This window comes from Zeus faber, assembly GCF_960531495.2.
Source record: "Zeus faber genome assembly, chromosome: 10".
NCBI lineage: Eukaryota > Metazoa > Chordata > Actinopteri > Zeiformes > Zeidae > Zeus > Zeus faber.
This window is the reverse complement of record NC_137199.1, coordinates 4,953,611-4,969,384: the sequence shown is the minus strand read 5'-3', so window position 1 is coordinate 4,969,384 and position 15,774 is coordinate 4,953,611. Positions and strand designations below refer to the sequence as shown.

The 15,774-nt window shown below is 47.4% G+C and overlaps 1 protein-coding gene across 3 annotated transcripts; it reads right to left on the bottom strand.

Annotated features, from left to right (window-relative positions):
• Positions 1 to 2,820: 2,820 nt before the first annotated feature.
• On the bottom strand, positions 2,821 to 10,602 carry pcdh18b (protocadherin 18b). 3 transcript variants are annotated; one of them, XM_080007584.1, is made up of 4 exons: positions 7,708 to 10,602; positions 7,038 to 7,126; positions 6,417 to 6,586; positions 2,821 to 4,268 (listed from the first exon to the last, which is right to left on the bottom strand). In XM_080007584.1, the coding sequence occupies exons 1-4, from the start codon at positions 10,531 to 10,533 to the stop codon at positions 3,322 to 3,324; spliced, it is 4,032 nt and encodes a 1,343-aa protein (XP_079863710.1). In that variant the 5' UTR covers positions 10,534 to 10,602; the 3' UTR covers positions 2,821 to 3,321. The 3 variants fall into 3 exon arrangements, with proteins under 3 accessions (XP_079863710.1, XP_079863712.1, XP_079863711.1); XM_080007586.1 differs by having other exon boundaries at positions 6,471 to 6,586; XM_080007585.1 differs by having other exon boundaries at positions 7,038 to 7,093.
• Between the last annotated feature and the right edge of the window lie 5,172 nt (positions 10,603 to 15,774).

The following is a 15,774-nucleotide window of genomic DNA, read 5'->3' as shown; positions in this document are numbered from 1 at the left end:
TTCATTATTTTATTGCTATTTATTATACTAAGTATTTTCCTTTATTGCCAGTTGATATTAGGATATCACTATAGTGGGTTAGGGTTATTATTTGTTTGTTGTCATTTGGTTATGATTGTTTTATTATGTTCAAACTGTTTGCATTATTTTATTACTATTTTATTATGAATAGTATTTTCCTTGTATTGCTATGTTATATTCTGGTTACTATTTTTTTTGTTAAGTGTTTCTTTTTTCTTTTCTTTTCCGCACACTTTTCAACTGCCTATTTTCTTCAGCAACTTTTGCCAGAGTAATTTTCGGTATAAATAAGGTTTCATTTTACGTTACAGTATATGATATCATGTTATTCATGACATATTTCATATTTTATGTTATGTTGGATTATGTTATGTTATACTATTTTACATTATGCTGTTATGTTATTCAATGGGGTTATATAGGGTTATTATTTGTTTGTTGTTAGTGTTTGGTTATTATTGTATCTTTTATGTTGTAATTTTTGCTTTCATTATTTTGTTACTTATTTTCATATACTGATTGGTATTTTCCTTTTATTGCTATTTTGTATTCCTATTGGTTTTTGGGTTTTTTTTATCAATAAATGGTTTTAGTTAATGCATATATTTTTTCAACTGTGTATTTTCTTGTGCAACTTTTGGCGCATTCAATTTCAACATAAATACATTTTCCTGTAATGTGCTGTTATTCAGTGTTATTCTATCTTATGTTATGTTATTCTATTGAGTTAGGGTGAGGGCTATTAAGATAATATAAGATAAAGGTACTTTAATAATCCCCAAAGGGAAATTCCAGAGTTGCAGCAGCAATGACATACATTACAAAAGACACGTTGTTTTTGAATCAATTACTATATATATATATATATATACACATATATACACATACATATTTATATAAATACACATATATATATAGAGATACACATACACACATATATTCACATGTACAGATTCACACAAATATACATATGTATGGTATTGTGGTATTGTGTGCTATCACCGGGTGCGTTGCATTACATTTCACCCGCATATATGTATGGAAGTATGTATATGTATGTGACAAATAAAAATCTTGAATCTTGAATCTTGAATATGTGTATATCCATATTCATATAAAGAAACAAAATAAATAAAAATATAAATAATAATAACAGAAATACATAGAATAAAATAGAATTTACCTTAGCTTAAAAGTGGAAGTTAAATGTAAAGTAAAAATGTACCTTGTGCGCTGCTATTAAGAGGAGGAGTTTCCTCCCATGGCACAGAGGGGGGTCATTGTAGGTGGCTATTGCGGTGGCAGGAATGACCTCCTGTAACAGTCCCATTATCGGTTTGTTGTTGTGCTTCTCATTGTTATATTGTTATAATTGTTGCTTTCATTATATTATAACTATTTTATTCTCGTCTTACTGACATGCCACGGCTTTGGGTTTTACTTTTTAACTTTTTTTCATTTTAATTTGTTCGCACCTTTTTTAAGTGCATATTTTCTTCAGCATGTTTTGCCGCAGGAAATTTGTGGATAAATACAATTTCATGATATGTCATGTTTTTCAATATAATGTTGGGTATGTTATGTTACTTCATGTTCTGTTGGGTTATGTTAGGTTTTACTATATTATGTTATTATGGGCTCTGTTATATTTTAGGTTTTGTCATTCTCTGTAGATAGGGTTAGGATTAGGGTTAGGGTTATTGTGATGGTTAGTGTTAGGGTTTTATATATATATATATATATATATATATGTATATATATATATATATATATAGTTAAATCATTATGCTCTCATTGTTTTGATGGGGACTGGATCTGCAATGGGATTCAGCTCCAAGAGTGCGATTGCCCGGTGAATCGCAGCCAAGCTGCATTTTGAGCAGTACTCCTCTAGGGGTCTCTGTTAAGTTTTTCTTTCCTCTCTCTCTCCCTCATGTAGTAGAAGTCGTAGTGGCAGGTGATAGAATTAGCTGCTGGAGCCACTTGGCTGACAGTGCACACAGTGAACCTCTAGGTGTCACCCATTATCTAGCTCACCTCATCATCATCACCGGCATCACGACCGAGGCTCTGCTGGAGCTGCTGAAAAAAACACAGCTCAATTAAATCCACTTTCACTGAGCTATTTCCAGGGGTTTCGGCAAAAGATTGCAAATTTAAAACAAACACAGCCCTCTCACTGATGTTACTTCGAGCGTAAATGCGATAGCATCTTCTAACATTTATAATCCATAGAAGCAACACACCCTCTGGCACTAGATGTTATTTGGACGGCTTAGCTTTGTTTAATTCCACTTTGACTCCAAATTGAGTCGGGCTAAGACTCAGGCTTTGGACCTCATTTACCCTGTGAATCGCCTGGATAAGTGTCGGCCTTTGATCAAAACTAATTAAAAGAAATGTAACTTTCCTATCGTCCCCCATCGACCAAAAACGTTGATAACAGTGAAGTCATTGAAAACACACTGAAACGACCAATATTATGCTCATCTCGGCATCGATGCCAAACACACTTTTTGGGGTTTAATAACAATAGCAGTGGAATATTATAAATGGCTGAGAAATATGTGAAAGTGTTTTTCTTCTCTCAAAGCAGCCCTTTTCATAGATTATACGACTGTATATATAGTAGTCATATGAAACCAATAGCTGCTTCCAAATGAATGGTGGGATTCAGAGACACGTTATATGAAATACACCATCTCACAAAGTTAACTGTGTAGCACAGATGATAGTCAAGGAAGAATAATAGACACAATGAATTGTTTCCGTTTTCTCCTTTATTTGTGTACCCTCGCCCTTCCAAACATCAATCCACAAGACATTGTGTCCAATAATTAATATATTGATGTGTACATATCAATAGTGACAATTTAAAAAAATTCACAATACAAAAGACATTTTTTTTTAAATATGTAGAATGTCAATCGCATGTCAAAGTATTGATTTTTTTTGTACTTAACATGCATTGAAAATATAAAAATAGAATTCTGATTAAGTTTATATACATTTTTTTTATAAATATAAGTATACAAATGTATTTTTAAAATACAAGATAAATACAGTCACAGAGTGTACATTGTGTACCAAACCAGCAATAACAAACAATTTTATTTTTGGATATTTAGCATTCACAAAACACAAATACATTAGAAATGCAACTTTAACGACAATTGCAGGTCTATAATTCCTTTACTTATTAGTTTTTAGTTACGTTTCAGCGTTTCTTTTTGGCCAGCCAGACTCCTTCGTCTTGATAAATATGGCGGGGCTCCCGTGAGAATCTCCACAGAAAATAGTCTAGCTTTGCCTGACATCCTGCAGTAACTTGTTGATCTCTGCCACCAACTCACTAGCGTCCATCAGCTCGTGCCGGCTGTCACTGCGCTTGCCCTGGAGGTGGCCCAGCACCGACTCAAAATCGTCCTCCTCATGGTTCTCCGGGATCTCCTCCATGGCTGGCAGCCACTTTGAGGAGGGCCCAGGCACCGACACCTGCACGGGAACTGGGGCCGTGGAGTGCTGCACCAGTGTGGGGCTGACCAAGGCTGTGAGCAGGGGGGTGTTGTGGGATTTGGACACCTGGCTACAGTTCTGCGGGCTGTTCTTCGGGGCCTGGCAGCCCTTGTGGTTGCCGCTCTGGGAGCCGAGCTTGGTGCTGGGTTTGAGGGTGTGGTAGCTACCATTCTGGTGGTGGCCCGGTGGGCCGATGCTGCTTCCTGGGTTCTGGAAGTGTGTGTTAGCCGCCCAGGCCGCCACGCCCTGCTGGTGGACAGACGGGCTTGGCTTACCTGGCAAGTGGCCCCTCCTGCGATCCAGAGACCCGGTCATGGGGACCCCGACGCCGCTGACACTAGTCCCTTTTCCCTGGCACTCGCTGACTTGGACGTAGGAGTCCAGAGATTGAGGCAGCAGCCGCTGGAACACGCTGCTCATCTCCGACAGCAGGGAGGTGGTGCCGCACAGGTCCTCCTCCTCTGCCCCCTCGCCGCAGCCTTCGCGGCCTCCGTCTCCGCCCTCCTCCCCCTCGGGGTCCTTGCCAAAGGTGGAGAAGCTCTGGTTCCGCGCGGCCCCCGCGTCGGTGCACGGCTGCGGGGTCTTCTCCTGGGCGGGCTCGCGGGCCTCCTCCCCGGGGATGTAGAGGTTGCTCCGGTAGTCGGAAGACGAGGCCGGGGACGGCAGCGGGGGCATCCAGCACTGGTCGGAGTGGCCCAGGACACGGCACTCCTCTGTGCACAGTCTCATTGCTAGATAAGACAGGGGGGGAAACACGACACAGCGGGGCGTCAGGAGTGCAGACATACTGATTCAGGTACAAATGGAATCCACCGAACTCTAAAATGACTCTATCATACCCATTCAAATAGTCGGAGGGCGGGGGTGTGTGAGAGAGAGAGAGAGGGAGAGAGAGAGAGAGAGAGATTAAAGATTAAATAGAGCGATTCCCTCTGCTTCAATCAAGCCAATATTTGACTGGCTGTCTCCAGGCGCTTGCTCCACTGTCTCTGGGCACAAGGAGGAAATCTGTCCTAATTAGTCTGAGAGGCGCGGGAGGGGGGAGGGGCATCGGTACCTTCCAATGTATTTACCACAGAGTGACAATTCAGCAAGCCAGATCAATTCCCAATTACTCATTCAAAAGCCCTGCATTTTTCCCTTTCAAGTCGCTCTTTTTCAATATTGAATCTTCAAATGGCAAATCTCTGAAGAATAAATTAGACGAATCAAATATGCCAACTTAAAGCCTTCATTAAAAGACCGTGGTGCTTTTCAGGCTTGCTATTGAGGGACTTCATTATCCCCTCATTAACATGAAAGGAGCATTTATAATACATCTTAGAGAGGATGAAAAATGCGTTTGAGTGCACTGGAAAGGAGGGGGGCGGGGGGACAGCAAGGGGGCAGCAGCTGATTGGCTGACCCATTGATGAAAGTCTGAAAAAAAAGACTGCAAGATTCATCTGAACTGATCTGCATGTGGAAGAGAAAAATAACAGCCCCGGGCAACATGCTTTGCATGCCAAGCGAAGACTGCCCTCCGTGACAGACCATGACTGGCTTGTGTAACTTATTAGTTCAAATGATTGACTGGCTGCCCGACTGACGAATGTGACTGGCTTAACCAAAGAAGACTTGCTGACAGCTCTTCGCTAGGTTTTCCTTTCTGGCGAGCTGGCGACGGAGCGGCTGATTCGCCCGGGCGTATTTTTAGTTTTAATCACTCTGTACTCTTCTTCAGGCACTTCTACTTTTTCTTACCTCCCGTACAGCGCTCTCTCACTTCACTTGACAGTTTTGACTTCATCTAAAAGAAACAAATCCCACGTGCGCTCTCTCAGCCCGGCTACTGGAGGATAATCCAGCAGCAGGGGGGGACCATTATCCAAAGAGCAAGGAAATCGTGCCGGAGACAAAGGCGTCAAAGAGGGAAAGTCGACGAGTTGTCAGAAAAAGACAGCCACCATAATAGACACTGGAAGTAACACACAAGTGAACGCCTCTCGCTGTAGACCCTTGGAAGGCTTTGGGCTGCTTCTCACTTAAAAATAAATTCTCTGCCTCTGCCTCTGCGAGGGAATTTTCTACCCTTTGCTCTCCTCCACAGCACAGCCGTGGTGTCGCCATGACGGTGCATGGACTAACTTGGGCTGTGGAGGAGACAGGCGTTGGGGGAGGTGGGGCTGTGGGACGTGGAAAGGTGAGGCACAAAATATAATTCCGTTACACTGGGGATTAATCACTCCAAGCACAGCACCCAGGCATCTCCGTGGAAACCCCTCTGTCACATGGCAATTAAGCGTACCCTTCTAATCAGGAACCTGCAGGGTCTTTTTTGAATGTTTGCTGGTGCTCACATCGTCACATATCTCTTACTAGGCCCCACCCATCCATCTCCGTCCTCTGTTTCTCGTGTTGGATGCTGCGGCTCGCGGCTCCGTAGCTCGAGAAATCGCCGCGGAGTGATTTCTAACGGGGGGGGGGCGCGACTTTGTCAGTCACCCTCTTACCCTGCCCCCCACCGGGCCAGAAATGCCATGGCAAATCTTTTTGTCCGAGTCCGGCCCTTGTTGAGACAGAGAGCGGGGAGCGCGACAGACAAGCGTCGTCGCTGCCACACGCCAGGGAGGGAAAGAGGTAATCACGAAAAAGCAAAAAAAAAAAGAGTCTCTCCGTCTGAGCAGGCCTCTCTAAGTGGTAGCTCACTAAATTGCCGTACTGAGCGATGGTTTGTGGGAAGGCGGCTGGGTCGGGAATGCAGAGGCATGGGAGGAAGCGGAGCGTTGTGGAAGGAGATGCGGGAGTGGCCACGTTTCAACATTCATTGGACATGTGTTCGGGGAGATGTGTTTGATGATGGGATGGATGGGAGGCGGTGTGGGGGGGGGGGGGTGTACCTGCATGCGCTCTGTGCTGGCCATCAGGGGCGTACAGCTCAGAAAAGCCCTCACCCAAGAGGCGGTCCATGGGCGACTCTCTGCCGGGCTCGTAGTCGCTGTCCCCGGCCTCGCTGTCGCCGCGGCCGCTGTCCTTGAGGCTGAACTTGTCCATCTCATTGAGGGCATACCTGGAGGGGGTGGGGGTGAAGAGACAGAGGAAGAGATTTGTTTGTTGATTCACCAACTTCAATAACAACAACGCTGTAAAAAAAAGTTTCAACCACGGCCTCAGATTTTGAAGGATGACAAGATGACCAACGAAAACCTACTAGCAGTTGCTGTCGGGCGCCAGCCAACTTTGACAACAAGACGTGTAGAACAAGAGGCCAACAAAAACACGGCATGTTGAGTTTGCATGTGCCGGTGTGGGCATGCCCCAAGCACAAACTATTCACCTTTGCCTGCTTCTCCATTCGTAATTGGATCCAATGTCATGTTTTGTTGTGTCATGGTTGAGTTAAAAAGCACAATTCCAGTTTATCCCTTTTAACTCTTTTTTGGGCTTCTTTTTCAACAAGTTCTTTCCTCATTAAAAGTGCAGGCGTGTATTTGTTGACGTATAGTGCATGTTGGGTTTACCTGTAACTCCTGGTGTATTTGTTGCCTCTGAAGCTTGGTCGTGGCTGGTACTGGCCCTGATGGAGCATGGACAGAAGCTGTGAGACTTGCTACAAATCCCAAGGGAACAAAACAGAGGGGGGAAAAGAAAAGGAAAAAAACAGAAAAAGGGGAAAAAATGAAGAGGTGGAAAAAAAGAAAAGTGATGGGAGTCAGACAAGCACCAACGCTGTACGACAATGGGGGATTGGTTGGGTTGGGGAGGGGTGGGTGGTTTATGATGGAGATGTGTGACCTGCTCCTGAACACGAAACGATGGTCAACAAAAGTATGAAACGAAGGGCTAAAGGTAAAACAACATGGGGTCAGGGGACAAATTCAAAACAGATACTGCGTAAGTTGACATGAAAATTTGTCATATTTTGTTAAGTGATCTACTTGATGATATATTGTTAACAGCACAATGTAGAATGAACTAATATTTCGCTAAAATCCACAACTGCTTCGAATGCTCCACTACCATTATTTTAAAAGGCACTCGCAGAGGGATGCTTATAGCTTCAATGGTAATTAAGTGTATACCTTGAGGAATATCACCTGAATATCTATCTCTCACACTCACACACACACACACACACACACACACACACACACACACACACACACACACACAGCAAACAAACACTCTTACCTCAACAGGAGGCGTAGCATGAGCCAGCTCCAGTGCGAAGTTCTCTTGCACATGATTGGAGGAGATGGTTACCAGGCTGTTAAGCGACTGGCGACTGTGATGGCTCTGCCTGCTCCCCAAGGTGCCCCTCTCGGGTGCTGGGGAGGCCGAGGGGGAGCGTGGGTGGTTCCGCACGGGGAGAGTCCCGTTGACCGTGGGTACCAGGGTGATGTCGCCCTTGTGGATCTGCCTGGCAGGCTTCTTGGGGTGGTTCTGGTAGCTGTTCTCTGCCACTCGACAATTATAATTGTGCCTAGGGTCTTTCTTTTCCCGGCTGCAGCGTGCCGTGGCGAACATAATCATCACGATAAGCAACAGGGCACAGACGGCTCCAAGGGAGATGATGACGATGAGCGAGAGGTCCAGCGGGGGCTGGCTGGAGCCTGTGGGGTGCAGAGGGGGAAGGACCTCAACGTTCTCCTGCAGGGAGAGCCTGAAAAGAGCTCCGGTCGACAGGCGGCTATTGCCCCTATCCTGCACCTCCACCCTGATCTCCACCACCTCCCTGGGGACCTGCTCCAGGCTCACGTTGGTGCGTAGCTCACAGCGTCGTGCATCCATCACAAACAGTCCGTCCTCATTGCCCCCGGTGATGGCACAGCTCACCTCTCCGTTGGCGCCGGTGTCGCGGTCCGTGGCTTTGATCACAGTCACCAGCTGACCAGGTGAGGCGTACCTCCACACTCTGAGTTCCGCCGTGTGGTTCCGAAGGGAGGGGGAGTGGATGACAGGCGGGTTATCATTTTCATCCAGGACTGAGAGGAGAACAGTGGCATTGGTCGAGAGGGCAGGGTTCCCCCCGTCACGTGCCTGGATGGTGAAAGCAATCCGGCTGACGTCTTCATGGTCAAAGCTGCGGAGGGCATAGATGGCACCGTTGGAGGGGTCGATGGTGACGTAGGTAGAGATGGGGCTTCCCTGGACCAGTGCATCCACAACAGTATAAGTCACCTGACCGTTGGTGCCCAGATCAGGATCTGAAGCCACCACCGTCATTAGGTAGGCTCCAGGGGAGTTATTCTCTGACTTAAAGACCTCATAACGACTTTTTTCAAACCTGGGCGGATTGTCATTTTCATCCAGGACCTGGACGGTGAAGTGTTTTATTGTTGACAGGCTGGGGGACCCCCTGTCTTCGGCTATGACCGTCAGACTGTACTCTGACCTCTTCTCTCTGTCCAGGGAGACGTTGGTCAGGATCATGTAGTTCTTCTCATAGGTCTTCTGCAGCCTGAAGTGGCCGTGACCATGTAGCCTGCACGCCACTTCGCCGTTCAGGCCCGTGTCACTGTCGTCCACACGCACCAGCGCTATGAAAGTGTCCACGGGTGCACCCTCGGAAATGTAGGCTACCTCCTCTTTGCCCGGAGTCATCAGGTTGATGTTGATCTCCGGCTTGTTGTCGTTCACGTCCACCACTTTTATCACGATTTTGCACAGTCCTGGGATGGAATTAGGGCCCAAGTCCTGAGCCTGAACATCCAGCTCATAGGAAGAAGTAGTTTCGTAGTCCACTTTTTTGATCAGGGTAATGTGGCCATTCTCTGGATTTATCCTAAAGGTTTCCAGGATCTTTGGTGAGACGTGGCTGCTGAAAGCATATACTATTTTCCCATTAGTACCTTCGTCTGGATCCGTGGCGTTTAAATCGATGATCAGAGTCCCTAGGGGGGAGTTTTCCAGCAAATTGATTACATACGCCTGCTCATCGAACGCCGGGCTGTTGTCGTTGGAATCGGAGATGCTGATCTTGAGCAAGGTGGATCCAGACTTGGGGGGGGCGCCATTATCCGAGGCCGTGAGCTGCAGCTGGTAGCTGGACTGCACCTCCCTGTCCAGCTCCCGCACGACCACCAGCTCGGCGTACTTGGCTCCGTCGGTCCTGGTCCTCACTTCGATCTTGAAAAAGTTATTAGCGGTCAGAGAGTACGCGTGCAGGGAGTTCTCGCCCACGTCCGGGTCCGTTGCGCCATCCAGCGGGACGCGCGTCCCCACGGAGGCGCTTTCGGAAATCTCGATCGGGATGATGGCGCGGGAGAAGTGCGGCGAGTTGTCGTTGATGTCCAGCACCTCCACCTCGACGTGGAAGAGCTGAAGGTACTCTGTGGGCAGCGTGACCACGTCGAACTCGATGGAGCAATTGAGGTTCTTCTCGCACAGCTTCTCCCGGTCGATCTTGGTCCCGATGGCGATCTCGCCGTCCTCCTCCCGAACCGTCAGGAACGGCGTGCTCCCCCGCTGCATGGCGCGGAACCGAAAGGACAGGGAAGCGGGCAACTTGGCCAGGACGCCCGCCACGTCCTCCTTGAGCCGCGCGATGACGGTGCCCACTTTCTGCTCCTCGTAAACTTTATACTTCAAGGTCTTACCGTCGACGAACCGCATGGCCGTGACCAACAACAGTAGTTGCAATATAATTCCTTTGGCTCGGTGCGTTTTCACCTCCATGGTCACCCCCCAAAAAAAGCCCCGGCGGCGCTTCCACAGAGGAAGGGGGAAGGAAAGAAGACTAGGAGGGGAGGAGGGGGGGGGGGGGGGGGGGTGTGGTTGACGTCCTCTCAAAAGTCTGACATGATTCAAAAAAAAATCCGCAAAATTCACCGCAGATCGAATGTTTTGGGGGAGATGTGGGGTGGGGGTGGGGGGGCGGTTACAAATAAATAAATAAATAAATAAATAAATAAATAAATAAATAAATAAATAAATAATAACTAAAAATATATAAATAGGAAAAAAACTCGACACTTTCTGCTCAAAGGCGGGTGTGTTGCGCGCAGTCGTCCACATGCGTCCTCTTTGTGCGCGCAGGCGAATAAGCTTTGTCCGTGCGCCGCTCGGTGCGCGCTCTGCTGCTCCGTCGGTCGCTCTCCGGCGTCTGTGTCTCGGCACCGCCCCGCACCCAAACTGCGTCTCTTCCCGTACTCCTCCTCCCCAAATCACCCCACCACCACCACCACCACCACCCCTAGCCCCTAGGCTTTTTCTTTTTTTACTCCTCCTCCCCCTCTTCACCCTTTGAATCAAGGGAAATGCCCTCCTCCCCGTTCGCGGGCTACACGCACGGTAGCCGTCCAGTGGCAGCCCGGGAGGTTCTAAACCTCCGAAATGCATCCGTTAAAGTGTGCCCCAACAATAAGGGGGGGCTCGACGGAAGACATGCGGAAAGGCTATACAACCCGAGCTGGCTGACAACCGCACTGTTAAAAGGACCACAATTACGCAAGGTGTGCATGTGCGGTTTTTGTGCGGTCTTCAAAAGACGCAGCAGCCATGTCACATCCAAGCCAAACCTGTTCTATTTGCAGCCCAGTAAGAGAGGCACTGAAAAAAGAATGAGTCATTGGATCCACTAAAAAAAAATGCTCCTATTTTTTATAGGTTTTCTCAACTTAGAATGGGGGATTGAAGTGTCAATGTTTAGTTGACAAAACCTGAATATAGGTTGAGCAATTGAAAGCGATTTTTGTGAAAGTTGATTCAATGACTCCAATCTGATATTGTTTTCAGTGGAGGGTGGGGAGGTTGGCCATTGTATGATGGGGGTTCCCACGCGTGGCAAATCTCTGAAAGGAGCCTAATGCGCCTTGCGGCGGGTCACGCGGGTTGACATCACAACCCCAAACCCCCCCACCCCCTCCACCCCTCCCTCATGGCGCACTGTTTTATGACCCCCACATCCCCCGATCCGGCGAAATTAGCTTCTGGGAGCGCACCGGGCCATCTGGCCTAGAGCTCCAGACAGCCCAAACCTACAATTACATCCCATTCAGACCCTGCCACCCCCGGTTGAGACACACCAAGGGAGAATTAGCCTGGGCAAAATGTGCCAGATAAAAATCTAATTTCTCCTCATTGGAAAGTATTTCGACAAAAAAGGCTTCATTTGCCCTATTAAGCCCAGTGGCATAGATCCGTTGACGAAAAAAAAAGATCAATAGTGGTTTGATCAGCGTGCAATTCAAATGCATGGGGAATTAAATATTGGGTTTACATAGTAGATCAAATTATCGCGTCCGTAATTCGTGTTACAGCAGTGCTATAACTGAGTTTATCCCTAAATTCCTGGAGTCACTCGTGGGAACAGACAGCGGACCTTTCACTCTCCACCGCAGATGTGCCAGTGCAAACAAGCGTGCATAGCTCACAAAACTACCCCCCCCCCCCCCCCCCCCCAAAAAAAAAAAAAAATATCCTCTCTGGAATACCCTCTGAGGACGCAGAGGAAAGTGCGCGTTTTAAATAAGACACGATTGCGCATTACGCACGGTGCGCACAATGCCTCCACTGTGCCCAACGTATTCTTTCCGAGCGCTCCTGGCTGGCCCGGAGGCAGGCAATAACAGAGCAGGGTCTCTCACAGGAATAGACATGATTCCCCTGTTAAGAATTTAAATCAAGCACGGATAAAGAATCCCACCCGCGTACCGCGTAACGACATTAGAGCCACACGGGCCGGTGTTGCCGATTCACCCGGTCACCCGGACCAGAGGACCAAGAGGATTTTATGTGGAAAAACCCGTTCCGAGGTAGGGATTTTAATAGCACCATCCCCATCAGCATCCCCAATGGAACTCAACGCTTTTTATGGAAAGAAAACAAACAAAGAAATACAAAAAAAACATTACATTTCTTTCCGAGACGCCTTTTTCGATGGAACTCTTATTCAAACGAAATAAACTTGAATTATGAATGGAACAAAAGCAAAACATCCAAAACCAAGAATTACAACAATGCAAACAATTGGTTCCCCCAAGTCTCATGCCGGATTAAATATTTTATGAAGAGTTATATGTATTTTTTTTTTTAGGCTATAAAAAAAAAACGTTTACTTCTTTTACATTATTAAAAGGTAATCGTTCACTCCATTCGTGGGAAAAGGAGCGCACCATTGTGTCGCACTGGCCTGCTGCACCAACCCACGCTCCTCATATGGCTAGTTTAGGTGCAGAGATTGCGCCCTCAGGGACCATAAAGTTACCGGGGGCTCCGTGAGCCATGCATGGGGGGGGGGAGGGTGGCGGCTCCGAAACGTTGTCATTGAAATGAAGCAGATCCCGACGACAAAGGCGCTTAGCAGGTGGAGTGGGGGGTTAGGGTCGGGGGTTGGAGCGCATGAGAATTGGTGGGTGCGCACTTTTACGCACAAAGGAGAAGTTATCTCTCCCCCTCGCCCTCCCCGTGCCGCCTGCCTTATATATATATATATATATATATATATATATATGCGTGTGTGTGTGTGTGTGTGTGTGTGTGTGAGTGTATACTGTATGTGTATATATATATATATGTATATATATATATATATATATATATATATACATACATACATACACACACACACACACACACACACACACACACACACACACACACACACACACACATACATTCTGTTCCTTAGCCGACAGAAGGAGTGATCCGGCGTGCGTCCGGGGTCAGCGAAATTGTAAAGGCATGCGAGCATCTGCCGCCCCCCCATCACCACCATGCCGTCAGCTCGGCTGCGGATCTCTGGCAGGAGGATTGATTTTGAGGCTGGAGCCCCCAACGCACAATGCTGCTTTATTATTATTCATCCACGCCAACACTTTGGGAGGGTGTATTGCCACAAGACACGCGTGGGGCATAGAGCCCAGCACAAGGCGACTTTACAGCAGGGTTATAGGATTTGCATCACCCGTGTGCTTTTATGAGGAGAAGAAAGCACTCCTCCTGCAGCGCTTGTAACCCTGCCCCCTCTCCAAAAAACCCCCCCAAAAAACAGCATTTGGAAGTAGCCTATTCGATTTTAATTGAAATAAACTTTAATGTAAATAAGTATTATCTTCCTACCAACCTATCCATGTATCCATACATCCATCCACCCATCCATCCCTCTATCCAACCGTTTACTCAGACATCTATTCCTTCATTTATTTCCATCAATATCATATTCCGCCTTTGATTCTCACCTTCACATTCCACGGGCCCCTGCCTTTTTGTTTGGGGGGCCCGCTTGCCGGCCTTGTTAGCTGCTCTCCAGGAGTCTTGCTCGGTTTAATAGCAGCCCCTCGAATTGGGTAATATAACGCCACACGCCTTGTTTAACCTGGTGTTTAACTTTGAAAAAATATAAAATAAAGGAAGAGACACTGAAGCGAAAGGCATCGCCGCTTTCACCTCTGAGAGCGAAATATAAGAAATATAACCGAGCCCGACGTGCGGAGGAATGATTTGTGGAGGAAAGGGAGCGAAGAAGCGTGCCCCCCCCCCCCCCCCCGCCACCCACCTTCCATTTCCTATAGAAGAAACATCTGCGTTTTTCGAGTGGAGAAACATCTGCGTGCGCCTTCATTGTCAGGAGTTAGACAATTGTTGTTTTTTGTTTTTGTTTGTTTGTTTGTTTTAAGTAGGCTGTTGTGGAGGCTGCCTCTGCTCATGAAACATTCATGAGCAGGGAAAGAGAGAAAGATAGAAATCAAGAACTGCAGGAGACGGACAGTCGTCATCGACAAACGCCTCTAAACGTGTGTGTGTGTGTGTGTGTGTGTGTGTGTGTGTGTGTGTGTGTGAGTGAGTGAGTGAGCGTGTTACCTTTGTCCCCTTCTAAGCCCCCGATTGACTTCTCAGGCGACGGTTTTACGTTTCACCGGGCGGCCCCCGGCGTTGTTGGGAGCCATCACAGGGCCGCCGGGAGGACTGGCCTCGCCCTGCATTCTTCTCTCTCCACTGAGGAAAAACAGCTCCGATGGACGCACGCGTGGCATATGCCGCGCCGACACCCGATCACTTTGTTTTGCGAGCTCCGCATTATCCCCTCATCCGTCCACGCCCTGTTATCGCTACGCCGGGGTCCGGGGGATGGCCTCTCATTCTTTATCGTCGGTTTTGTAGCAAACCACATACCTACACACATGCGCACACACGCACACAATAACACCGAAACACACACAAAGATACGATCCCCTTGAATCGTCTTGCTTGAGTCTGATTTCACACCTGTTCACTTTAGCTTATTTGATTGATTTGTCGTTTTATTTCTTTGATATGTTTGTGACGCACAATTTAAAAGGAATATGATCAACAAGGCTGGAATATGGACCCCGGCAGTGGGGCCAGTGCGTGTGTGGAGGAAAGTGTCTGTTTTGTCCCCGTTGGTTCATGTTGAATGACGCCTTGCGTTCCACCACAACAAATAAATTAGACAGAATTAAGGCACTATTCTGATGCACACTTCAATCATTTTGAGAGAATGATCGGAAAAGATTGCGCCCTTCTGCCTAAATCAATCACCTTGATTGATGCCAGAATTGGGGGTCCAGCTCTGCTCCGCTAACTCTCCTGGCTCTCGTCCTTCCTCGCTCGCCCGCATGAAGGGAGAGTCGGAAATTTGAACAAACCTTCTCGCCGAGCGACTCGCCAAGCACCCACTCGCAACAAAAGACTGGAACCCTTCGTCACTGGACACGATCGCATTGACTCAAGCCTTAATCAGACATTGAATTTGACTCAAAATCGGGTTTTGGAAGGTATGGAGTTCCATAATCCAAATGGCTGACTTTTTGAATGGTGGTACCAGGTCTAACCGTCCTTAAAAAAAACACAACAACCAGACAAACAACAGCAACAACAAAAATACACCATAGTGGGTGACGTTTACTTTGAGGCAATTACTTTACGCCGTTATACAGTAGGTCATAAAACAGTCCCCTCGGTTAACCAGGTTTTGACAATGCTGCCTCCTCCCCCTCCTCCACCTTCAGGTCTGTAAAACTCTTCGTTACCTCCACCACAACCACAAAGCACAGCAGCTCATTAGCCCTCACTAACAACAATGATCCTCTTCTTTTTGGTTGAAAAAGTGTTTTGGTGCGGGAGGGGGGATCGGTTCTGACTGACACATGCCAGCGAAGACATCAGCGGACCCCCCCCCCCCCCCCCCCCCCCAATTTAAAAAAAAAACAACCAAAAGCTTTTTCTTTTCTTTTCATTGGTTGAGGGGGGAGAAAGCCCGCCATCCCTGAGTTGAATGCCCACCACGTGTCGGGG